This window comes from Oncorhynchus mykiss, chromosome 25 (assembly GCF_013265735.2).
Source record: "Oncorhynchus mykiss isolate Arlee chromosome 25, USDA_OmykA_1.1, whole genome shotgun sequence".
NCBI classification, from domain to species: Eukaryota; Metazoa; Chordata; class Actinopteri; order Salmoniformes; family Salmonidae; genus Oncorhynchus; species Oncorhynchus mykiss.
This window is the reverse complement of record NC_048589.1, coordinates 15,059,881-15,086,558: the sequence shown is the minus strand read 5'-3', so window position 1 is coordinate 15,086,558 and position 26,678 is coordinate 15,059,881. Positions and strand designations below refer to the sequence as shown.

General features: G+C 46.4%; 1 protein-coding gene across 7 annotated transcripts in view; it reads left to right on the top strand.

Annotated features, from left to right (window-relative positions):
• Nucleotides 1–26,678, top strand: part of LOC110505403 (T-lymphoma invasion and metastasis-inducing protein 2) — a 103,404-nt gene that overhangs the window by 12,063 nt on the left and 64,663 nt on the right. For 2 of the 7 annotated variants that reach the window (XM_036962806.1, XM_036962804.1), the window contains exons 2-5: nt 18,233–18,344; nt 18,833–18,890; nt 19,066–20,220; nt 25,683–26,148. In XM_036962806.1, the coding sequence (XP_036818701.1) occupies nt 19,072–20,220; nt 25,683–26,148 (1,615 nt within the window). In that variant the 5' untranslated portion in view covers nt 18,233–18,344; nt 18,833–18,890; nt 19,066–19,071. Of the gene's footprint in view, nt 1–12,436; nt 12,584–18,232; nt 18,345–18,832; nt 18,891–19,065; nt 20,221–22,793; nt 22,869–25,682; nt 26,149–26,678 lie in introns of those variants that run through there. The other 5 variants (XM_036962807.1, XM_036962808.1, XM_036962809.1 and 2 more) reach the window with 5 other exon arrangements.

Here is a 26,678-nt window from a genome sequence, read left to right as displayed (position 1 = left end):
TCTTCAGAAGTGGTAGAGATGAGTGTGTGGGGCGGCAGCAGTAGCACATGTTGTGTTATGTGGCACTGCCTCTAACTGCACTCCACCCAACTGAATAATAGGAACTGTGTGTAAAACCCTATGGCCTACCATGGACATCCCCTATGTCGACGGAACGGCTGTCATCTAGCCGTATGGCTGTGGTCTCCTCAATCCTGCGTTTCTCAATGGAAACTCCATTGCCAACTATGCTTAAAAACCTCCTTCATTCTGTGTGTTTCTGAGTTCTTCCATTTTGTGATCTTGTGTGTGTTTCATTACCTCAGAACATGTCTTTTACCAATAAAGATTACTCAATTGCAGTGCCGTCCCAGATGTGTTTGTGAATGAACAGCAGACGGTTTGCTAGAGATGCGGGATGAAATTGATACAGTTACATATCGGGACATTATTTTTGATGACATATCATTTTGGCAATATCAGAATATTATTTTAACTCTAGTTGGCTGTACCTGCCTTCATAGCTTGTTCTCATCTTTTTAAATAGGGAGCCAATTTTGTTTTCAGCGATTTTATTTCCATGACTGGTCTAAGCTCTTTCTTGTCCCTCTGCAGCAGACGTATGGTGAGCAATATATTTTGCAATATCTAATCGCAATAAAATCACAGTATCGAATCACAGTACATATAGAATCGTGAATTGCGATGCATATATTATCGGCACCAAAGTATAGTGATAGTATCGTATCGTGAGGTCCCTGGCAATTCCCAGCCCTAATGTTTACTAGTTAAGTGCTCATCTCATCCTCACATTGTAATGCGTGTGACTCAACCGCTGGCTGTGTAAAATCATTTATTCACAGTTGGATGAGATCAGTGATTAATGGAACACACCCTATCAGGCGACTCATAAGCCTGATGTCAGCTGGAACTGTCTGGGAGAGGAGACATGGATGTCTGACAGTACTAGGTGTGGCAAGTCTTCATTTAAGTGAATATAGCCTAATATGTTTTGGCATTGGCTTGTTTCTGTCAATCTTAGCTTGGGCTTCTGTAGTCTCTGTAATGCGGAGTTAGCAGACAGATCTTTATTTGTACAGATTTGCCCCTTTTTATCTGATATCCTATGTTTATTACTGGCAAGCACGGAATCTTATTATGATGGAATGATTCCATGAGGTATTATTTTTGTCCCTCTAAATCATTCTGTAGCCGATAGTCTGACTCCCGAGGGCTAATTTAGGCTGGCTGTGTGTTTTCAGTAGAAGCAGGCGGGCTGGGCAGGACACTGGAGGAAAAGCAGCAGGCTCTGTGGTTAGCTGCTCGCGTGGAGAGGTCAGCCTCGCTGGAAACTTGTGGTTCTTTTTCATACTAACAATGATATTTTACAGTAAATAGTTTCATATCCATGTCCATTTACTGATAATAACAGTGTAGTGAAAAGCCAGGAACTAGGGTTTCCTTAGCTGTAGCCTCGGTCCAAAGCAAACATTATAGATTCCTGGAATGTTATGACTTTCTCTCTGGTTTGTCTGTTCTACTGCCTTCATTCTCCCGCTCTCTCCATCGCCTTCATTATTACCTTCCTTATTACCTTCATCTAATGGAGGTTTGATGTGAGAGAATGCTGTTAATGGAGAACCTCCTGGTCTAAGATAGTCGGAGAAGCCATTTTAATGCACTCAGAGCATGTATTATACACCAGGCGGCTATTTTTATAAATTTTTTATTTTATTTAACTTTTATTTAACTAGACAAGTCAGTTAAGAACAAATTCTTATTTACAATGATGGCCTACCTCGGACAAACCCGGACGGCGCCGGGCCAATTGTGCGCCGCTCTATGGGACCCCCGATCACGGCCGTTTGTGATACAGCCCGGGATCGAACCAGGGTCTGTAGAGACGCCTCTAGCACTGCGATGCAGTGCCACTTGGGAGCTATATCTGACATAGCGATGAGAAAGTCCATGAGAGTTATTCTTCATCCGTTGGGGGATGGTTTAATGCCAGGCCTGCCTGTTTCTGCAATCCTGTAGTCCCACAGGCTTCTCACGGCTAACCCCCCTCCCTGCCAAGTGTCTGGGCTTTTAGATCTGCTACAACTGTGCTTACATATTTATAACACAGTCACACACCACTTTTCTATGCTACACTTCCACAGTAGTAGCTCGCTAACTCAACATGCCTTGCATCAGACAACCACACACATTCATCAACATAGAGAAACTTATAAATGCAGGCAGTCTGTACTTTAGATATTGTAGGCATACCACAGTGTGTGTCTGACTGTCTATTAGAGCTTGCAGAGTTGGACTGTACTGCTGTCCTGGCTGATGTTTGGCCGTGTGTATGTTTTCCAGTGATGTCAAATTCCCTTATTTCCTGCATTTTCCTGTCATTAATCAACTCCCTCTTAGGAGTCGATGTGTCCGAGGCTGGATGACAGAACACGCTATAGGCTAGTCTAGGGGCAGATAACCTGGAGCTAGAGAGAGAGAGGGTCTGTCTCTTTCTTTCTCTCTGGTTAGTGACGGACCAGTTGCTCTCTCGATCTGCCCACCTGTGAGGAGCCAAACAGAAAGTGTTCTGTATCCCACCCACGCCAGATTAAGGAATGAAGGCGCAGAATAAAGACCCCCCTTGTCCTCTTATGAAGGATCAGCTTGACCCCTCTGACCTCCAGGGCTGAAGCATCTGCCTGACCATTACCAGCGTGCTCTACATGCCACAGACAGGCCAGACTGCCAGAGCATCTGCCAGAGCACAGTAATACGACACCCAATTTGTTCATTTCTATAAATTAGTATATTTGACTTGCCTTATGATTTTAGCTGTCCTCTAAATGTTCCCTAAGCACCGCTGTGTCATAGTATTCAACCTCGTGGTGATATTAGCGTGCGTTTCCTCGTCAGAGTCCTTGCATGACTGCCTAACGAGCGTGGGTCTCATTGACATTCTTTGGGCTCTTCATGGCTGGGTTAATAATGGGCTTGGCATCGGCTTTAATTCAATCACGTCAGTAAAAGGCTGCACATGTGGCACAGCTGCTAGTGCTTACCCCCTAGCCGAAGTGCCAGTCTGGTCCTACGTCAGCTGTATTGTTACCCTTTTTTGAAGCGATAGGTTCTGTTGAGAGTATGAAAGACCTGTGTTTGACTGTGGTTTAAATCTAATCAGCCGACACTTGCCTTGTCCCAGACTCAGAGAAACTGGTGTAAGTGTTTTTTAGTGTCAGTGTTTGCTTGCCTGTGTTTGTCCTTTTCAGCCCCTAAGTCGATCCCATTGCTGGTTTGCCGTATAGTAGTTGTTTTGGGTTATAGATTGAGGGGGTCTATATATTTTAATAAATACACATAAGTCGACATTGGAAGTGATAATTCAACAGTGAATCATTTTAGCCCTGCTCTTTGGATTGGTTTCATGACATTTCTGCCAAATGAAACACAGAGGAGACTAAATGTGTTTCAAATTGAATAGAAGAGGCCTGAGGAAAACTGCACACGCGGACACACACACACAGCGAAAGTAAATAACATTGCATGAGTACCAGTGTGTATAGTTTGTAGGCTGGCCCTGACACAGTTCTTGTAAGTAATCTGTTTTGCTGGTTGGACGTGGAGCATCTGCTGTATAGCTCTGCAGGTGGTCAAGCTGTTCTGCTCGTGGGGCTGAGCTGAGCACTCCTCTGTGGGATGGTCCAGCGTGGCCTCCTTTTCTCAGACTGTTACCAACCAGCCTTCTGTATATCAATACAACCAGGGGCTCCCCAGAGCAGAGCTCCCACAACCTGGATGGAATAGCCACTCACAGCTGTGCGTTTATGACCAGGTGGAATGAGGTAAAGTCCAATCCAACTGATTACAGATAATGAGATGGCAATGAGGGAATCGTAGTCCTGGTCCTCCCATCTGGTATCAAAGTCATCAGCTTGTCAATGGATTGCGAACGTGAAGGCATTCGTTGAACTATTCTGGAAAATTCTCCATAACACAGAATTGTTGTGAGTCAGTGTCCCTCCGTTGGCGTGTGGAGAGAGTTGTTTTGCAGGCAGGGTAACCTCTCTTCAGAGAGCCGTTCCGGTGTGGTCAGCAGAATTCCTCAGTCAGCTCAGCTCTCTGAAGCGTGTGGACAGATGGACTGAGGCTGGCTCCTGGCCATCACGCATTCCACGCCTTAAACATGATCAGGCAGAGTGGATCACATTCCTAACCTATGCCTATAGTCCAGCCTGTATCTATTCATCTACCAGGTACACTGGACTTTGAACCGCCATATAGCATAAGCTTGGTATGTGGAGACACCTTTTTAATGACACAGGGCTACTTTGCTTCATTGATGGTTAACTGTCCTCGTTTAACACGTATTGTTGTATACCTCAGAACGGAAGCATACAGCAGGTTTGTCAGTTGCGCTTCTCGGAACCAAAGTCCTTATTTGTGACATAAGCTCAGCTACAGTGGAGATTTCCGTGACCTTTGTCTCTCTCCTGGGTGGTATAGAGTTCTGTTTACATCGTATCACTTTAACCATGGCGTCTACTCATTTAGCGTGTGTGTAGGCTACTCATGTGTGTCTACTTATCAGTGTTTGTTTGTGTACTCCAGAAGTGGTGTAGACCAGGCACAGCATGTCGGGGTCTCTAAACAGCTTCAATTAGTCCTGATGGATGGTTTATGTTGTAAAGGGTTGTCTCTGGCCTTTTGTTTACACGGCTCTGATGTAGACCCTGTCAGAACACCGCTAGCCATCTAGTTACATCCCTGCCCTCTCCTCTGAGAGAACCTAAAGTGTGTTCCATTACATGCATGTGGAACAGCCACAGCAGACCGGGCGACTCCCAAGCAGGCCACGGTCAGATCACGGTCAGGCCACGGTCAGATCACGGTCAGGACACGGTCAGCGCTACACAAGTGCCATCGAGACCGCGTGGTGCGGACATGGAAGGGTCTTTGACATTGACCCTTCCGTTGCCTTTGCACTACTTTTCATTGTCATTCATATATTTATCAATTCCCATTTTTATTCATTCAATTAAATTATTCACAATCTGCTCGTGTGTCCCAGTCGTATAACCTGGTGCCCCTGGGGAGCTTGTGATCTAGCCTGTGGTGAATTGGATCAAAGAGTGACTTTAGTGATTCAATGTCTGTGTGGCTTGACTCTGGCTCTATTTAGAGCCAAAATGGTGACTCCTTTTCCTCAAAAAGGGAACAGAAACCTCCTACTGGAAACCTACAGGCAAAATATGGACCCACTTGGCACAGTGGAGCTGGAACAGTTAACGTCAACCTGTCCTTTGGGCTTCCTGCATACACCGGACACCCAGTCAACCTGATTCAATTGAAAGACCAGAGAACAGTTTAGACACCCCGCCAGCACGACTCACGTGCCCAATGTGTTATTTTGTAGGGGTGGGGATGGCGGTGTGGGCTGGAGATACGGCTGTTTGGGTTTGAAGAGTTGACCTTGAGGATTTGAAGAAAAGCTGATCTCACGGATGTGAGCATCTGCTACAGCCTCTGTAGCTCCCATCTTCCATGTAGAGGAGGAAACTGGCGTGTTTGACAGCCGTGTTGTGTCTTCCTGGGCTCGCCCCACAGTGCTGGGTGGAGAACTGTTTCCCTGGGCCCCTCTAGCCTCTTATCTGTCTCTCTGGCAATCAGAGCCCTCAGACCTAGACCATGGAGCCTGTGGCTTCACTGCTATCTCATGGGAGGGATGTCGTGTCGGCTCCCACCTCGACCTCAGCCCCCCCCCCCCCCCCCCCCCCCCCCAATTGCCAGTGGTCAGACTAATACAAGAGACCAGGGAACTGTTCACTGGTTTACCAGACATTTAATATAGTCCAATACTCCTGCTGCAGACATTGAACGATTGATACATAATAGGTTCTCCCACAGAGATAATGAGATTGAGGTGTGTCTTTTCCAGCTCGAACTATGAGAGTTAAACATGTCACAGCTTCTCTTCTGAGTGTCTGAGGGTGTCATCTTCCCCACAGCAGGAGAACGGCAGGTGCACATCAGCATTCCATCAGCTTCAGTCTTCATTAAGCTGCCTAATACAACAGAGTAAGGTTGTCTTGGGGGTTAAACTTTTCACACACGCGTTACACACACACACACACACACACACTTGTTTTTGATCAATCAAGTTGATTGATTGCAACTTTGAAGGTGTGTATTTTCTATGCAAGCAGCATTCCCTTTCTCTGCTAAACACACACACACACACACACACACACACACACACACACCCACACACACCACACACACACACACACTGCTGACAGAAGCCATGCTAAATGGATAGTGACACTCCTGGGCGGATCATAGGGCTCTCTCTCCACTGAACATGGCAGTAGATGTGCTGTTTACTTCCAGCTCCGACTTCGGGTCTAGTACCGTCTCTGTCAGTGGGGAGGAAAACACACAGGCTGCCTTGAAGTAGTTCTGGGGCGAGAGCATCTCTGACACGCAGCTCTTTGTAGACTCCTTCCACTGGGGCCTGATCTGACAGGGGACTTGACAAAGGAGGTTGATCAGGCTGTCGATCTGGGCTTACTGCTTCCACTTTGGTATAACTGAGGAGAGCTAACAGACAGTAGGGGAAGTCAGCGAGGTAATATAGAGTTCTCACAACATGGCACTGAGAAAGGGACATGTGATGACTCTTAGTGGTTGTACTTTGTTCATCCCAAATGTATTCATAGTGTAGAATTGCCTGGGTTTTAAGTTGCTTTGTCCACATTAGAGAGCTTTAGTGTCAGGATGTGCTGAGATCCATCGGTCTCCACTTGTCCTCCTGGTGCTAGCAGAAAGACGGACGGACACTAAGCTTAGCCCACAGACGACATCCTCCTCTCAGGAGGAGAGCCAGACCAACATGGCCAGAGACAGGAGGGAGGTAGTTCAGTTTAGACAAGAACAAGAGACCTGACCTCTAAACTCTGACCCTGAATCATTGACATCATGGGGTCTGAATTCCACCTTCACTTTCTCTCTTGTTCTCTCGCTCTCTCTCGTACTCTCTCTCTCCCTCCCTCTCCCATATCTTCCCATCCTACCTCCCTCCAAAGCTGTAATTTCCATCAACAGTCTTTGTTGTGAATATTTCAATCCCGCTGGGTGTTGCTACTCAAATCCCCCCATGAGCTGTATAATCAATGGCATCAGATTACAAATGGCGCCCAGCTACCAGAATGCATCTGTCACAGTGTTGGGGAGAGACACTGGGTTATTAGCATGCTGAGTTAATGCCTCTCTCTCTGTTTTCTCTCTCTCTCCCATGGGGTTCAGTGTCAGCCGATAGTTTATTGTAGGGAGGTTTAGACATTATCAATGGGGCTGAGATGAGGTGTGAAATTAATTTGATGGCTTTTCCATGAACTGCCATTACACAATCCCCTAAATGAAAATGTCTACCGTTTACTAGGTCCTGTCTCCTGGAGCACAATGACCTGGGAAGTCTGAATTAAGATGGCAAAAGCATCACCAGAAGACACTTGCATCGGCATCCATACTGCTCTCTCTTGGTTCTTTATGACAGTTTGGATAGAGAGAAACCGTGATTCACTCCCTGATTTCCTTAACCCTCACTCACTGTCTCAGTGTAGGACGAGAGGGCAAGCTGGGTTGGTCCTACTATGGTGATTATACAGAGGGAGGGGAGGAGAGGGGGAAGGCCGTCCATGGTGGGTGGTAATGCTGAAGTTTTGTCCCGGTAGTGTGTCTCCTCTCACTGAGCGGGGGGATTGAACGGTGGAGGTCACGGGTTGAGGGGTATCACTGGACGTGTTATCAGGGTGGTGTGTGAAAGGACTAACCCTACAGCTCACCAAACCTCGGCCCTCACACTCTCCCAGCCCTGCACGCCCAAACCCATTGCTATGTAAAGCACCTTTAGACCTAGCTAGTGAAAATCGCCATATATATGCAGTCCATTACTATCATTATGTACTACAATGTGCCTCTGCACTTTTCAAGGACTTTATCTGTCAGGGTGCTGAGTAGGAGTCAGCCCAAATGGCATGTTGATGTACGTTGCATGAGGCTCCTGTCTGAGAGGAGAGGGGAGAGAGATTATCCCCCGATGAGATCCTGCCCCCTCAGAGCTCATTCAGCCTGTTAATTGAGCCTAATTATGGTCAGTCCTTTCATTGAGCTCAACGGCATTACCCACACCTGCTCTGTGTGAATATGTATTATGCTGCTCTCTCTTCCTTCCTCACACTCTTTTCGTTATGGTTCTATGCTTCTGAATGTGTGTTTTGACTGTCACTGGTATGATCTTTCTTTCTCTTTCTTTCTTTCTTTCTTTCTTTGTCTCTCTTTCTGCTTCTCTGCCTCTGAAAGTGTGTTGGCTAACCCCCTCCACTCTAAAGCCTCTACAAAAGCCTTTGAGATTTCCCAGACGAGTCCACGAGGGCCATTATGCTGCTGACATTGTTTAGACCCTCTGAATGCTGCTCTTACTGTTGCCAACATTGTGAACCTGACTCCTCTTGCACATGCAGCCGGCCAAGAACAGCTTATTATTTTACAGCTATTCGTGGACAATGGGCCAACTACAAGCATCATTAGTGGATCATGTTTTGAAATATTAGGTTACAATGTTGGCATTTGTAAGAGTTTCACAAATCAGCTCATTTTGATTGGTCTCAAGTACAGTAGCGCTGGCGTGGGTAAATTACCGGGGAAAAAGTCATATTACAACCTCTGTGTTGTGATAATTGCGTTGTTTGCTCTAGAACCTGTTAGATCGTATGCCTTGACACTGTGATCTATAGGCCTAAAGCTGAGACAATAAGAAGACACTGGCAGAATAAATTCAACCACACCTTTGTTTCATCACAAAACCGGAGAGTAACCTCTGTCTGGTGAAGTCCTCAAAGCATATTGCATGTAACAAACAGTTACATGACCTCCAAAATGTTTCTGACATTTTCCAACTACTAAACTATTGATTTAGAACCAAGGAGAGTTGTCAATAAGAAAACAGGTGTTGTCTCCACTATTCCAGCACCATTTCAACTTCAACATCATCTAATCACCTCTGCTTAGTCTAATACCGTGACAACTAAAAAAAGACTATAAGCAATTTAATCCAATCACTGTAAGCTAAATATGATGTGGCTGTCCATGGTACTGATTTCTAAGTGTGCGCATGCAAGTAGAAAAAACATGTTGACTCACCCAACTTGTAGATAAATGCCAATGCCATCCTCTTTCATGTTGCTTAAACTGTCTATGACTCTGTCATTCAGTTCACACTTTTAGTTTTTGTTGTCTTGCTAGCCTAACTTCATGGGCAACGATGCGCCAGGCCAGCTAGTTAACATTAGCATTAGCTACAGTACAAGTTGAACTTCCATCTTCAGTACATGTTGAACTTCCATCTTCTGTACATGTTGAACTTCCATCTTCTGTACATGTCAAACTTCCATCTTCAGTACATGTCAAACTTCCATCTTCTCAGGCCAGGGGCACAATGTATGAATTTATGGTTGGATCAGAATCACAGTTATAATCATTGGCCAGCACGAAGAATTAAGCAAAACCACAAGTTCAAATCCCTATCTATCTCCACCCGTGGCTAATTTGGGAAAGGGACTATTTTAGCTAGCTAGCCACCGGACTACAACGACACAATGAGATGCAACGTTTGGCTTCTGATGTCATGTGATTGGTGTGAAGCCAAATCCAACCTGGCTTCCCTTCACACTTTTTTTGTTGCGCCAGGAGCATTCACAGCTGAGCTCCTTCAGTTTAGCTCAACGCCGATTGGTTATTATTATAATTTTTTTAAATATCAAGGGAGGCCAAATGCTCGCTGGCTTCCCTTGCTTTCAATGCTACGGGCGGCAACAATGTCATACCCTTTTTGACCAGACAGCATCAGATAGATGGGCTACACATACTGAGACAGGGGCGCTGTTTCCTTTGCTCGGATGCTTTCTCCAGTGAGATACATTGACTCATGCGAATTGAAGGAAATTTACGGAACACAGAGAGACGAAATATACATTATTTTGTAAAAAAATTGCTTCGTAAATGTTTTGTAATACACGCCACTGCTCAAGTAATTGGTTGGATTGTGTGGAGGTTGGCTCTGGTCAGAGAGTAGGGAGGATCATGAGAAGAGCACCCACTATTGGGTCTGAGTAGATCCTCCACCATATCAAATAACCACATAGTATACGCCTCTGTAATTCGGAATGCCTATCTTGAAGGGAATGGTCTTTATATAGTCCCTTGTATAAGCAGTAGTATTGTTTGACATTTATTTTGTGAGTCCCTTATCTTCTGCCCAACGTGAAGATGTTGCAGTCTTTTAGGATGGCGTTTCGAAGCCCGGAATTGTGATAAACATTTCTAGCTTCTAATTACCTGCTGAACATCAATTTGACTTGACTGTGCGGTTTAAATCTAAGCAATGCATTTGTTTTGAGCACCAGAGGTCACTCTATTCCTGTTGGTACTTGGAGCGGCTCACACAACCTGGTGGGGAAAAGAAGGAACAGCCTTTGGAAATGTCTGGCATACTTCAGACCAGCAACTGGCCCTGCTGTGCTGTGGCTTTCTCAATGGGCCAGTTTCAACGAAGGTTCTGTGTAGAGGAGCATGTGTGTTTTTAGAAAGGTGGTCACAATTTGGACCTGCCAGGAAAGCACACCATTTGGTCTGCGTTTCAGAGACGTTAATTCCCGGGGAATGAATGTGGACTTTTGTCTCTGTGCCTTTTCTCATTCACCTTAATTAGCTTTTTAAAATGGATACAGATCTGGCCCTCTGGCTCTGCATACTATTCAACCCAACCCCCTCGTCTCCCTTCACTACTCCCTTCTCGTCTCTCCTCCTCTCCTTCTCGTCTCTCCTCCTCTCCTTCTCGTCTCTCCTCCTCTCCTTCTCGTCTCTCCTCCTCTCCTTCTCTTCATCCAGGCCTTGTTTTAAGGCTTCCGCATGCTTCCCATCATAAGTAATTCGTAACAGTTCGTGCATGTACACTGAGTGTAAAAAACACCTTCCTAATACTGAGTTGCACCCCCTTTTTCCCTCAGAACAGCCTCAATTTGCCGTTGGGGCATGGACTTCACAAGGTTGTCGAAGGCATTCCACAGGGATGCTGGCCCATGTTGACTCCAATGCTTCCAACAGTTGTGTTAAGTTGGTTGGATGTCCTTTGGGCGTTGGACCAATTCTTGATACACACGGGAAACTTTTGAGTGTGAAAGACACAGCAGCGTTGCAGTTCTTGACATACTCAAATCGGTGGCACCTACTACCATACCACGTTCAAAGGCACATCAATCTTTTGTCTTGCCCATTCCCCCTCTGAATGGCACACATACACAGTCCAAGTCTAAAGGTAAAAAAATCCTTCTTTAACCTGTCTCTTCTTCATCTACACTGATTTAACAGCTGTCATCAATAAGGGATCATAGCTTTCGCCTGGTCAGTCTGTCGTGGAAAGAGCAGGTGTTCCTACTGTTTTGTACACTCTGTGTATTATGACCATTTTGTGACGTTTTTGTTATTTTTAGTCTTCATCGAGGGTTTTCTGGCTGTTCGTGCACATTACCTTTTTTTCTCGTGGCAAGACACATTTTGGTAGCCGAAGTCTCCGCCCTTTCGACTGCCATTGGTCAACAGTAGATATCCTTTAATGAAGTGTTTGTTGTCATTCAACGATAGAAGACTCGTTGTCATGTTTTCACTCGAGAAATAGTGCACCAAACATCTTAGATGTAAAATTGCGGAGACTAAGATCTCCTCTGTGATAATGTCAATTTATGACAGATTTCTTCAATTATCTTTAAAATAATTCTTACTATTTTGAGGCATCTTAAGATGGACAAATTGTACTATTACTGCTTTTTTTTCTCGTTTGTCAAGCGAATATCTTTTAAGGGAGTATGCGAGCACACTCGTTCAGTTCACCTAACCGAGTTCCGGTAGGTGCCAACCGAAGCATGCAGAGGTCTTTATCCTCCTCCTCTCTCTGTTTCTGCTCTGACGGATCTCCTCAGCCTGGATTCAGAGCGTTCTATCACCGTGTTCTCTTGGGGTCGTTGTGGTGTGTCGGGTCAGACGAGCCCCAGTCATAGCAGCGTTCCCTGGTGCCTCCCAGGCATTATACAGCTCCATACGCCAACTTGTCTCGCCCAATAATATCTAGTGCCCATGGAAAACTGCCTTGGGCTTCTTTCTTTTTTTTTGTTTTTTTTTTTGGTTCCTGCATCCTCTGCTGTGGCCAACGGAAAAGCAGGAGAAAGGAGAAACAACACTGAGGGTGTTCCTATACTAAATAAAACATATCTGGTCCTAACTTCCAACTGGAGAGAGTGAGTGAGGCTGGCTTGAGCACTTTTCCGCCTCCTCACCTCGCTCTGTTGCCCCGCGTTACCCTGGAGGATTACGATTCGCTGTGCCTAGAATCTGGGTGGAAGGAGAGGAAGTTTCCACATGTGCCTCAGCCAGTGTGTGTGCGTGTCACTTTAAGACCGGCAGGCTGACTTCATTGACTCCACTTTAAGATCAGAGAGCTCTAGATTCTCCTTGCTTTGCTCTTCAAAGAGCTTTTAGATTAAAGCTTTGGACGGAGGTAAGGGTTGTTTTTATCTCTCCATTTCATCCTTCCCTCTGTTTGCTCTATTACTAGGATTAAGATAAAACAGGGGGAAAAAACTTTTACTACGGTTGTCTTTTATCCAGGTGCACAGGTGTAGACAGGTCTGTGTGTCTGGTGCTTTGTTTGTGTACGAGCAGACTTCAACACGGCGTCTATTGTACTGTTTAGGGATGTTGGCATGTTTACAGCTGTAGTGTAGGCTACAACTCTTCTAGCTCTGTTACTGTAGACCCCAGCGGGGTTTATTATGTAAGGGGACCTTTCTCTCCCACAGGGGGACCTCGTTATCAACTCCGTACATTTCACTGTTGCCAGCATTATATTCATTCACAGCAGAGTCCGTCAGGCTCACTGATTATTGCTGCTGTTTGCTACGATGGATTATTTGACATTTTCTGTGGTGTTTCTGGTCTGTCGCATAGCCCATGATTTAGATCCTATAGTGAAGTTGGCAACAATGACTTTTGGTATAATCAGTGCTCTGTTATTTAGGAATTGTTTTTAAGAACTGTTTTGACTCTCTTGGCATTTGTCTGATTCTGAAATGGCTCCCGCAATATCTCTGTAGGGCGTCATGTCATTCTTGGTTCAGAGGATCAGAGCACGTCGAAGAAGGCCTTACTTAAATGTATAATGAAAAACCCCAAAAGACACTGACAAGCAGTTGGATTGATGCTCAGTGGCTTTGGCAATACAGTACAATCTACCATAATTGTAATATATGCCTGCACTCTGATTCACGGACTTTGTTTCCTCCTTTATAACCGAATGTCCACAGGATCCTCTGTATTCAGCATGTATGACAGAGCTCAGGCCCGAGACAGATCTCCACCTTCCAACAACATTCTACTGACTTTTTTTGTTTACTTCCTGTTTTTGTCAGTCCGTGTGAATTTGTCTGGTGAAAGTGGGTCTCACTCTCAGACAGTGTTTTCCTGCTTCTAAAACAGACGTGGGATCGATTTATACTGTACTGCTCCTTTAAGAGTTAGCTAAGCATTAAGCTAGGCTCTGTGCCACAGGAAGGTGATAAGTGAGAAAGGAGAAGTCCCCTGGGTACTAATTTGACAGAAGGGAAGGTAACATGAAGGAGAGCTGGATAGCTAGTTATAATAATAGACGACGGTATGGGTCTGAAGGAACAATGGAGTTCATGAGACCCGAAACCTTTTCAATACATCCATTGTGTCCTTCTAAATGATTAATGAGACAGTAGTTTTACCTGTCTATTCTTCTAGTGTACTTCATGTCAGATTGAAGCCAAAACCAAGCTGTCTGTCTGCTTTGATAGATCAATCATTTCCCCTGATAGGGCTATGCAGATGCATTCTTCATGCTGGGATTTCATATTGTACCACACGTGTCTGTGTCCACTTATGCCTAGCCTTTTGAGAAATGCTAAGGGGTTGGTTCCTAATCTCTAGGGTTCCATAGTTTAGTGGGTTAAAAAAAAGTCCATTGCGATTGCAGAGGCATGGACATGTCTGTAAGGAGTTATATGGGGGCTTTGTGGCTCCTGTCTCAAGGAAATGAAGTTTGCTCATGAAGGAAAAATTCAGTGATGACATAGACACCCCACTACTACACCCCCTCCCACTCTTTCCTACAGCATAACTATGCAGTGTTTATACCCTGTGGAATTGTGTCCTCACTGACTTGGCCCAAGGCTCCATCCCTGAGACACGCTGTCAGACTGAACAGGGAAAGGCGTGGGAGTCTTCCTGGGCCATTAGCAGGAGAATCCCAGGTCATAGGGTGTTGGGGGAGGAAGGGCCTGAACAGATGGCCTATCGGAGGGGCTGTTGAGGAGCACAGAGCCTCGGGCAGGGGTTCAGTGCTGTGGCTAAGGAAAATGTGTGTCCCCTCACAAAACATTGTTACAATGCTCCGGTTCAGCCCACATCAGCAGGTTGACGTCTGCATGAATGTGTGTGTATTTGTGGCTTTGAGCCTTTCAAACGTTCAGCCTTCCCTTACCTGAATAAACAGTCAGACGTTAGCTCTGTGTCAGAAAAAGCATTGAAAGGAACTGGAAGTAGCTATTGTGACAGCCTTTCTTCTGACTCCTGCAGCACGCCAGCGGAATGTGTCTATTCGCTCCCGAAGTGCTTTGTTTAGGTTCTCCTAATTCATTTTGAGGGATTTGGAGCCATTTCCCTACTTCAAACTCAAGGGGCTAATCGTTGTCAATGCTAATCAGAGAGAAAGTCGGAGGGGGGAGATGAGACTATGGAAGATGGATTGTAAATCCGTCCGTGATAGATGGTGCTTTGGTTTTCCCACAGATCCAGAATGCTGTGGAGGGCAGGTCAGGGACTATTAGCCTAGTGGAGTGGTCGACCGCTGCCGGCTCTTAACCTTGGACATGTGGCCTCTGGCCTTAACTTGGCAACACTGGTAATTCTGTCTGTTAGAGGTCTTGGACTTGGCAACCCTTCTCACTGTATCTGTCAGAGCTAAAGGCCTTAGACTTGGCAACCCCGAGAACACTTTCTGTCAGGAAAGCTGCTTTGCTTCTTTGAAACTGAGAACAGCCTCCTCCTGGCAGACGCATTTCCATTGACCCAGTGGTGCCATCTCTGTAACAAGTGTCTCTTTTATCACTCTGTTATTTCTCATGAGAATAGATGCCAGAGTCTTATTTGCTCTGTTTACTCTCACTTGAAGTCAAGTTCAGTATCATTGCCACCAGTGTCTCTGTACAAGATGTGGGAACGTTTATAGCTGGTGATGGTTAGCAGCGGTTTGTAATACATTACCATAAGTATGTGGACACTCGTCGAACATCTCATTCCAAACTCATGGCATTAATATGGAGTTGGTATAATGTAACAGCCTCCACTCTTCTGATATAACAGAAGATATAACAGCCTCCACTCTTCTGATACAACAGAAGATATAACAGCCGCCACTCTTCTGATATAACAGAAGATATAACAGCCTCCACTCTTCTGATACAACAGAAGATGTAACAGCCTCCACTCTTCTGGGAAGGATTTTCTTATAGATATTGGAACACTGCTGCGGGGACATGTTTCCATTCAGCCACGAGCATTAGTGAGGTCGGGCACTGATGTTGGGCGATTTAGGCCTGGCTCGCAGTCAGCATTCCAATTCATCCCTAAGGTGAGGTCAGGGCTCTGTGCAGGCCAGTCAAGTTCTTCGACACCGATCTCGACAAACCATTTCTGTATGGACCTCGCTTTGTGCACGGGGGCATTGTCATGCGGAAACAAGAAAAGGCCTTCCCCAAACTGTTGCCACAAAGTTGGAAGCACAGAATTGTCTAGAATGTCATTGTATGATGTAGCGTTAAGATTTCACTTCAATGGAACTAAGGGACCATCCTGAACCATGAAGAACAGCCCCAGACCATTAGTCCTCTTCCAAGCTTTACAGTTGGCACTATGTATTCTCCTAGCGTTCTCCTGGCATCCGCCAAACCCAGATTCATCCGCCAGACAGTGAAGCGTGATTCATTACTCTAGAGAACTTATTTCCACTGCTCCAGAGTCCAATGATGGCGAGCTTTTACACCATTCTAGCCGATGCTTGGCATTGCGCATGGTGATCTTAGGCTTGTGTGTGGCCATGGAAACCCATTTCATGACGCTCCCGACGAACAGTTCTTTGTGCTGACATTGCTTCCAGAGGCAGTTTGGAACTCGGTAGTGAGTGTTGTAACTGTGGGACAGACTATTTTTGCGCTCTTCAGCACTCCGAGGTCCCGTTCTGTGAGCTTGTGTGGCCTACCACTTCGCAGCTGAGCCATTATTGCTCCTAGACATTTCCACTTCACAATAACAGCCCTTACAGTTGACAGCTCTAGCAGGGCAGACATTTGACGAACTGACTTGTTGGAAAGGTGACATCCTATGACGGTACCACATTGAACGTCACTGAGCTCTTCAGTAAGGCCATTCTACTGCCAATGTTTGTCTATGGAGATTGCATGGCTGTGTGCTTGATTTTACACAGCTGTCAGCAGTGGGTGTGGCTGAAAATAGTCAAATCCACTCATTTGAAGGGATGTCCACATACTTTTGTGTGTATGTATATATGTGTATATATAATATGTATATGTGTGTGTATATATGTGTCTGTGTGTGTGTGTACACATCTATGTATGTATGTATGTATGTATGTATGTATGTATGTATGTATGTATGTATCTGTATATATACATACATCTGTATATATACATATATCTGTATATATACATACATACATACATACATACATACATACATACATACATACATACATACATACATACATACATGTATCTATCTGTATATATACATACACGTGTGTGTGTGTATAGATCAGGACTAAAAACAAACATGGCTAAACTGTTAACCTTGTGCCAGACTGACCCGCTTCATAGAAACCTGATTATACATTGTCATAACCAAAACTTCATGTCCAAGATTTAACACATTGGAAAGGTCACAGATACCAAAAAAAAAAATTTTTTATGACTGTGATATCAGTCTTCTGCCACAATACCACCTTTACCCTCAAGCTGGAGCTTCTAGATTCCCATTACCCTCAGCCTATATGCTACAGTACATTACATCTAGTCATTCAGCAGACTATCCCCTGCTTGACTCTAAGGTCTCTAAAGTCAAGGTACATGCGTATAGTAGGAAGGTGAGATAAAGAGCAGTAATGCCACAGATCAGTTCATCCCCGGAGTTAGTCTGTTGGCAGCAGGGTATTTACACTATGTCCTCTCACACAGGCTGTACGGCTGCTGCTACACCAGTGGAGGATGGCTATCATGCAAGTTGTTTCCTGGACTGTGAGCTACACGCATGTAGATGTGTAATAGTATACTGGAAGGGTTGTGCTCTTTCATCAGCTGTGCCCATAACTACAGTAAGAAAGCTCTGCAGCGGTTTATGTTTTTCTGAATCCGCCCCTGGACAAATTTGGCTGTTGGGGCGCAAAAGAAATGGCTGGATTTCCAGTGTTAAAAATAAACAGCGGGGCAAACTGTAGCCAGCTTTTTCAAAAACTTTCCCAACTGATCAAAGAAGACGTCATTGAGTTCTGCAGAGTTGGAAATAATGTTTAGTTTGGAGAGGGAATAAGGAGGCATTGAGTCAGAGGGGAGGAGTGAGTTTCTACAGTAGTCATAGACCCAGAATGGCACAGCAGCACAGACCTGGGCTCCTTTAGGTTCACTGTGATGGAAACCTGGTGCAGGTTTGAGCCTAACACATGGAAGCGTGTCATTTTTGTGCTGTCGTTGACAGCTAAAGTTTGTAGATACTTATTCAATTTTGGTGTGTTGTATGCCATGCATGCCCTCTCTTCAGGCGAGGTACAGTGGCCTTGTAGTGTTATTCCTCTTGTCAACAGACATTGAGGATTTTGTAAAGTGAATCTGCTCCTCAGTGCCCTAATTTAGAGTAGTCCTCTGATCAAAGCTTGGGTGTCCTCTTCTTAACCACTGAAAGACCAAAGTCCTCTCCCGACGGCTGGATTAGGACTCTGCCTTAATTGCAACACCTGTCATCAAACATGGGAGTTTGTCACAGGCAGTTAACAAATCTGTGTTGGCATAGCGATAACCCAGCCACTAATCCCAAGCGCTCTCCTTTGTGTGTCCCTCAGATGATCCTGGCTGTGCAGCAGGAGGACATAGTGTTGTCTGAGAGCGGAGGAGTTCAGGACCACCATGCCCGCTGGAAGTCCACACTCTGACGAGACACTGTAGGACACACAGGTGAGTCTACGGTTCTGTCTCCTATCAGAGATATTAACAGTGCTTCTATAAGTGGTAGTGATTATAGGTAAGTCACTTAGTACATTTTAAGCAGTGCAGGGAGTGGAAGATTATAGCTATTGTAGTGTTGCCAACTAGACTGATAATGCAGTGACTTTACAGTAAGTGAGCCGTAGCTATCTTCAGTAACACATTACAGTTGACAAGCAGTTGTCAAATCAAGCCTTTCTATGTCTCAAACCGCACCTTACAGTGCTTTGATTCACTTCCTTCAGATGTCTGGGCATGCCCCATCCTTCCCTAATCTAAAGCCCTTTGAGATTCCCTGGAAGTCATTTCACACATAACAGCCATGAAGGCTTGTTGGTCACACTGGCGCCTTGGTACCTTTCCTGGAAAATGTCTAAAATAAGAAGAACAGGCTGTCTTTGTAATTATTAGATGCTCTCCTGCGCAATTATGCCTTTTTCTTTGGTCTTTTCACTCAGATGTTATCCGATTAAACTTAGTCCGTGACTGATGGCCTCCCATAGGAATCATTAGTCGGTAAGTGTAGTGTGGTAATGTCTATTTGGAATGAGTCTGCTCAACCATGACCAATCTGAGTTACAGTAGCCTCTCAGCACAGTAGTGTGACGACACCTGAAATGATGTCACCCAACAGATGTCTGCCTTGCCTTCCATAGTATCTCTGACAGAATTGGTCTCCTTTGTCTTCCAGATCGCAATGGGAAACTCTGAGAGCCAGTACAGCCTTCAGGGGCCCAAGGGCACCAGCTTAATCCTCCCCGGGAAACAAAAACCCTACTCACTAAAGTTCCGCTCAACCAAAGAGGAGGTTCTTTCCCCCCATACGTGGTGGAAAGGTGGGCCAGGGGGCTCGGGTTACAAAGCCAGGACTGTTGGCCGAGGCTGCCTCTCCCCCCCGCAGAGGAGAGGAGAGCCGTATGTCTCCAGACACTACGATTATGTCACCATGGGGGTGAAGGGCAGTCCAAACTGCCGTCGTTGGCATGACTCCCCACCAGGAGGCGGCTCACAACTCCCATCTGAGAATGGCTGCTGCCCATTTGAAGGCAGTGGACGCCTGGACAGTAGAGCATCAGGGGAGCTGAACGACCATGCTCTGAACGGACACAGGAACCCAGAGAGGATGCCAGGAGAGGGTGAGGGGCTGGAGGAGCAAAGCAGTCCCAGGGTGGTCATCAAGAAGGATGGTAGTTTGAGGGTGGAGTTCACCAACACTAACAGTGGTCTGCTCCTGGACGAGGCCTCTGGGCCGGTGCAGCTGCTCAAATTCTCCCCCACCCTAGAGTCCACCCCAAGCCTTCCTGGCAGCAGCAGGAGGCCTGAGGCCCACCACGGAGCTCCGCAGCCAGCCTCAACCTCCACCACCAGGACCAGCAAGGGCAGCTCGCTGAGCTCCGAGGGGTCCTGGTACGACTCGCCCTGGGGGCACAGTGCGGACCTCTGCGACCAGGACCAGTCCTGCTCCCCCAGTAGGACTATGGGGAACAGTGGTGCTGACCAGTTGGAGGCCTTTGGCCAACAGTCTCCCCTAGTGTCCATATCAGATCTCTACAGGGACCCTAGTATGGCTGCCACCTTCCCCACTGCTAAGGACCTGTCGGCACAGTACAGGGAATCCCCCCATCACATCCAGCACCGGGCCTCCTTTGTTTCGGCCCTGGACGTGCCTACTGAGGAGGAGTGTCCGGAGGCCAGGCAGTACTCGTCCTACACCCTGCCCTGCCGCAAGGCCCGGCCCAGCGGAGAGCGCTCCACCCTGAAGAAGGGCTCTGGCGCGGTCAGAAGTCGCATGAGACGCCTCAGCGACTGGACTGGAAGTCTTAGCAGGAAGAAGAGGAAGACACAGGTGAGTGGGGCTGTTGTATGGGCTTGTCTGTGTAGGTCAGGATCCTACAGCTCAAACGATCTACATCCAAAATTGTGAAGTTTTTTTTTCTGAAACATTTGTCAATGTCCCTAAGTACTAACCCCACAAAGAGCAAGCAGAAGCGACAGTGGCAAGGAAACACTTCCGCTCGGGTTCTAAACTAATGATGTTCTTCACAGGGTGTATACAGATCTATGAACTATCTTCATGGCTTGGTATGTACAACCAGTACAGCTTTGTTTGCAGTTAGTTCTGTAGCCATAGCATATTGCTAGTCTCTATGTAGTCCAACTGTAGTCTGTAATAGAGGTATTGCCTTAGATTTACTTGCAGCTTTTTTTTACCCCCAAATTTCGATCTTGTCTCATCGCTGCAACTCCCCAACGGGCTCGAGAGAGGCCATTCTAAAGCAGCAACCAGAAGCACAGCATTTTGTTCTGTTTTCACCTCGACTACTCTTGTGTTTTACAAGATTTTCTTCTCATAGTACCCTCAGGAAGGACATTCTCTTTTGATAATTGTGGTATATATTTTGATGCGTCCTCCGAAACATGACCCGCATAACTGCTGTCGTATCTTTGGCATCATTAAAAGTGAAGACTGTTATTTTAGCAAATCAATTCTCTGTCATTATTATTACGTGATTAAACTAATCATGTAAATGTAATGAACTAGGAAGTCGGGGCACCACGGAAAATCTTCAGATTACAAAGTTAGAATTTTCCGAATATAACTCTTCAGATATTTTAATATCTGATCAATTAGTTTTCTATTAATGAATTATTTCATACCTCATGTCAGTCTCATTCCAAATGTCATAAATTGTTGGTTATCTGCACGAACCCAGACTTTACTATGAATCATCCACCAATTGGTTTAATAATTGATTTACTAACTAAATAATCACAGAAATGCATAAACAAACAGTAGATATTGGTTACAAGGATAGGGATGATTCCCTTGTGGGCTAAGCCGATATGACGGCTTGGTGGACAAAGGGAAGTGGGTGTGGACTGAGAGTGGGAAAGACAAAAGGGATCACTACAGTTGATAATTATATTAATTGAAATGCTAATCCTTTGCACATGAACGCTCACTCATTTGGGAATAATTGCAATCGATATATATTTACGCCCATGTGTCATTGTGATCTCTGTTGGAATCGTCAGTCCATCTGTTGGAGAGTCGCTCGCTCTTTCGTGGTTAGAATGGATACTTCAGAGTACCATTCAGAAATGTTCTCATAGAATAGATGTTTCGGCGGTTGTCGGTATTCGCATTCCAGGTTTACATAATTTCTCGCTGCAGACTAGTAATTAGTACCTAAGATTTGCTCCTATTCTGTAGGGATCGAGAGTCTCAGTTTCATCTTTTCCAGCCGTGTAGCCAATGCTCCACGTGGTATGTTTAGGAATTCAATAACTATTCGCAATCACAGCTCACTGTGGGTTTGCTCAGTCTGAAGATGATTTTCTTAGGAGGGCGTTTTATTCGTAACCATATGATCTGGCGTCATGGAACCGCCTTTTCTGTCTGTGCTCTCGGTGGTGGGCCAATGACTTAAGTTAAACTTAATTGGGAATACAATTCTCTCACATTAAAGGTTTAACATCACATTATGTCATTTCACAAATAGTTTAATCTTTACTCATTCATTTTATACAAGAATTAGATGCAAACCTCATAACTGAGGCACCTGTATAAACAGAGTTATGGTATTGTGGCTGTATTGTCTTTCATGAGGTCACAAACATGAAACAAAATGGACTGGGTCGTAGCTGGCTTCTCCACCGACAATTTACACATTCTCCAAAATATGGATATTGTTCAGTTCTCAAATTCTGTGATGTAGTAGAATATGGCGGCAGTTCCTTTGTTCTACTGTGAAACTCTGCATGAAACGGGGAGAGAGTCTCCGCCAGGAATGTACGACCTCAGATAACAGAACCTGGGCGTAGGAGAGAGGGGGAAGCCACAATCTATACCCAGAAAGGGCCACGTCATGACACCGCACTCCTTAACACCCGGACGCTTAACCTGGAAGCCAGCCACAACACTGACGGAGGAAACACCATTCAACTGGTGACCGGGTTCTTAGTTCATACTGGTCCCCATGTGGGAATCGAACCCACAACCCTGGCATTGCAAGTGCCACCCTCAACAAACTGAGCCACACGGGACCCCCTTAGCTGCATCAGGTGTGTCTAGTCTCCTTTGGAATTTCCCTGTTTGAGATATGAATGTCTGTAGCTCCACAGGAGAATATGGTTATTATGTGCTTGGCACAGACCAGTGTTCCAACCCTGTTAGTGTCCTGTTAGGGAGGAGGGAAGAGGAAGCAACTCTCTGGCATATTCTTGGCTGGGGACTGTCACTGGTTACCTGGGCCATGTGCCTCAGTGGTTGGTGTCGTCTCGCCAGGAACACAACGTCGTCCCCGGTCCCGAGGACCACAATACCAGCTGTCTGAGGACCGAAAACCACAGGGTACCGCAAAATGAAATTTGCAACGCGGATGGTGCATTGTGTAGGGACTAGAGATGCAGTCGTCTAACGGAGAGTAAGGCATGAAACCGAGAGGAAGGATGAGAAGCCAAGGGGTCTGCAGATTCCATGACTACGTCTGGGTGGGTACAAGAGATCATGTCAGTTTAGTGTTGTTGCTAACCCCATGCTAATGGAGGGAATATGCTAAATGCCATGTGTTGGATGCATAGCTTGCCATTGTAGGTGATTTGCTGTTGTGTGTTGGTGTGATTGGTTGAAACGGCATGTTATTTACCAGTTTACAGCAGGTCTGTATGACGTATAGTTCAGTGTTGCAGCATGGGTCAGACGGCTGAGAACTGGACCTGTAAAAGGACACCAGACTGTTGTGTACAGGATAGGAATAACCATGACTTGTATGCCAAATCACTGGATAGTGTGTTTGTGTAAATCTGTGTTATGGATCTGCAATAGCTTATTTAGAGCATTTAGCCCCATAAATGTAACCACAATAGTCATATTTTCTGCAACAAAGGCTAAGTAGGTAATTGCTAAAACTGTGCGTTGTAAGATTTTCCCAAATTAGTTGAACTGCTCGAAAACGTGGTCCTCTGTGACTTTGTCTTTAAATCAAACATTATGCACCAATTCAATAGCTCTTTTAAACTTGAACACACTTTTCAGACAATGCCAAGATAATTGCTGTAAGACTTTAAATCTCTGTTGCAGTGAAACTATGTCCAAGCTCAATATTTAGAAACTCCAAAACACTCATAATGATGAGGTTGTCATGGTGATTAAGATATGGTGGAGCTGCTCTGGGCTCTACTCACCACCCTGTCCTGCTCTCCAGAGAGCCAGTCCATAGTATGTTCTGTATGGATAGGTGCTCGTTCATTAGGGTCTGACAAAGGAAATCGGGGAAGGTAAAAGGACTTCCCTGACGCACAGAGAAGGATATGTGCTCATTAATTTGGGTTTGACCCACGTTGGGGGTAAAGCTTTCACTCTAAACTACTAGACCTCACTTAAATCCTAATAATCTCCTGCCATGTGTTGGGTTTGGGAAGAGACCTAGGACTCACAGCTTCCCTGCACTATTGAACTTGTTGACCTTTTCAGTGAGAAGGAGGAGGGCTTATGGAGGACTGTGATTTGAAGTTGTTCTGGTTCCCAGCGCAGCTTCATAGGTCCATGAGAAACTCTCCAACAAACCCTGGTCAATCCGAGTAACACTCAAACCCCCATTCTCCTTTAAACTCCACCCTACCTCAAATGTGTGTCCTGTGTAGGCGTTAGGCAACCCTGGCCTTCAGGACAGATTAGTAATGAGCAGAGGGATATTTTTAGAGATAAATGGTCTCTTTCAGTGTTCTGACTCAAACTGTGAATTCTTCATGGGCAAATGTTGGAGCGTGATGTTTCCAACTGAGCTCTGGATAGTTTAATTGGAGCCATTCAGAGTTTTTATAGCTTCATGCTGACACATTCACTGGGTCTCTTTGCCCTCTGGTGACTCTGGAGTCAAGGACAGAGACCGTTCAGGGGCCCACCCTGGCCTTGTTCTGTTCCTGTCTGGGGCTCTTGTTTCACCAAGGCCACTTAATCACCCACAGCTTCCAGTTGGCTCATTGATTCATATATCACCAAATCACAGCATCACAGCCCCTTTTCAACGAGTCAACCCAAATCAGGACTAATTCCAGCTCTTGTTCCCCTCCAGCTGGGCTCCAGAGCTCAGCTGTGGTTTAGGGGCACACTGCACCCTCCAAGCCAGCCTCTTAGGTCCAGTCCAGGTCCTTATGAGAAACAGCTGGGGTAGACGTGGTAGGAAAGGGATGATTAGGGGAGACTGCTGGAAGAAAGAGGAGACTGAGGGAGAAAGGGAGACTGACGGACAGCCGGGAGGAAGAGGGTAGACTGAGCGAGAGACTGGGGAAAGGCATCAGAACACTGTTTGTGTTTGAAGTGCACTCAACCCAGTTGCCAGGGGAGACCAGATGCTGCAATCTATTGGAGTGCAGGTGGGCTTTCATTACCCCTGAAAGAGAAAGAGTTCAATCCCATGAAGTAGTGTTCTACTGGGGTCAGGAAACCAGGGTGCCCTCACAGACGCAATTAAATTGTCTCAGTCTCAAGAACTTTAGTCGCCAGAGTGCCAGGTTCAGGAATTGAAGTGTTTTTGTTGTGGGACTCTCCTCACTCTCACCTCATCCCACCCTCTCGCCCTACCCTCTCCTCACTCTCTCACCTCATCCCACCCTCTCTCCCCACCCTCTCTCCCTACCCTCACCTCATCCCACCCTCTCTCCCTACCCTCTCCTCACTCTCTCCCTACCCTCTCCTCACTCTCTCACCTCATCCCACCCTCTCCCTACCCTCTTCTCACTCTCTCACCTCATCCCACCCTCTCTCCCTAACCTCTCCTCACTCTCTCACCTCATCCCACCCTCTCTCCCTACCCTCTCCTTACTCTCTCACCTCATCCCACCCTCTCTCCCTACCCTCTCCTCACTCTCTCTCGCTACCCTCTGCTCACTCTCTCACCTCATCCCACCCACCCTCTCTCCCTACCCTCTCCTCACGCTCACCTCATCCTACCCTCTCTCCCTACCCTCTCCTCACTCTCACCTCATCCCACCCTCTCTCCATACCCTCTCCTCACTCTCACCTGATCCCACCGTCTCTCCCTACCCTCTCCTCACTCTCACCTCATCCTACCCTCTCTCCCTACCCTCTCCTCACTCTCTCACCTCATCCCACCCTCTCTCCATACCCTCTCCTCACTCTCACCTCATCCCACCCTCTCTCCATACCCTCTCCTCACTCTCTCACCTCATCCCACCCCCTCCCCACTCTCACCTCATCCCACCGTCTCTGCCTACCCTCTTCTCACTCTCTCACCTTGTCCCACCCCATCTCCCTACCCTCTTCTTCTCTCTATGTGCTTCCAGGAGCCCCGGTATAAGGATGGCAGCGAGGTCTTTGACAGTGGAGTGGATGGCCTGACAGCTGACACCAGCTCTCCCTCCCAAGTATCCAGCCTGTGGTACCCTGGCGGTGTGGGGGCCTCCCGGGCCCAGTCGGCAGGGGCCCTCCACCACAGCAACGATGCCCTTCGTCAGAACATCTATGAGAACTTCATGCGGGAGCTGGAGACAGGGACCGGACAGGGCAGTAGTGGAGGAGGGGGAGCTGGTGAAAGGAGAGACCCGTCTACGGGGACAGAAGAGGGGGAGAGCAGCAGTGAGTCTGCAGGGGGCTCTCTGGAGCAGCTGGACTTGCTGTTTGAGAAGGAGCAGGGGGTGGTACGCAGGGCTGGCTGGCTGTCCTTCAAACCCCTCCTCACCCTGCATAAGGACAGGAAGCTGGAGATGGTCACACGCAGGAAGTGGAAACAGTACTGGGTCACCCTGAAAGGCGAGTACTGTAGGGGTGGGTGAGCAGAGGGAAACAGGGGTTGGCACATTGCCACAAGGTGTATTTACCTGCTAAATGGATAAACCTCAGACCAGGTGCTAAATGGGTAAACCCCAGACCAGGTGCTAAATGGGTAAACCTCAGACCAGGTGCTAAATGGGTAAACCTCAGACCAGGTGCTAAATGGGTAAACCTCAGGCCAGGTGCTAAATGGGTAAACCTCAGGCCAGGTGCTAAATGGGTAAACCTCAGGCCAGGTGCTAAATGGGTAAACCTCAGGCCAGGTGCTAAATGGGTAAACCTCAGGCCAGGTTCTAAATGGGTAAACCTCAGGCCAGGTGCTAAATGGGTAAACCTCAGGCCAGGTGCTAAATGGGTAAACCTCAGGCCAGGTGCTAAATGGGTAAACCTCAGGCCAGGTGCTAAATGGGTAAACCTCAGGCCAGGTGCTAAATGGGTAAACCTCAGGCCAGGTGCTAAATGGGTAAACCTCAGACCAGGTGCTAAATGGGTATGTGCACCCTCAGCCT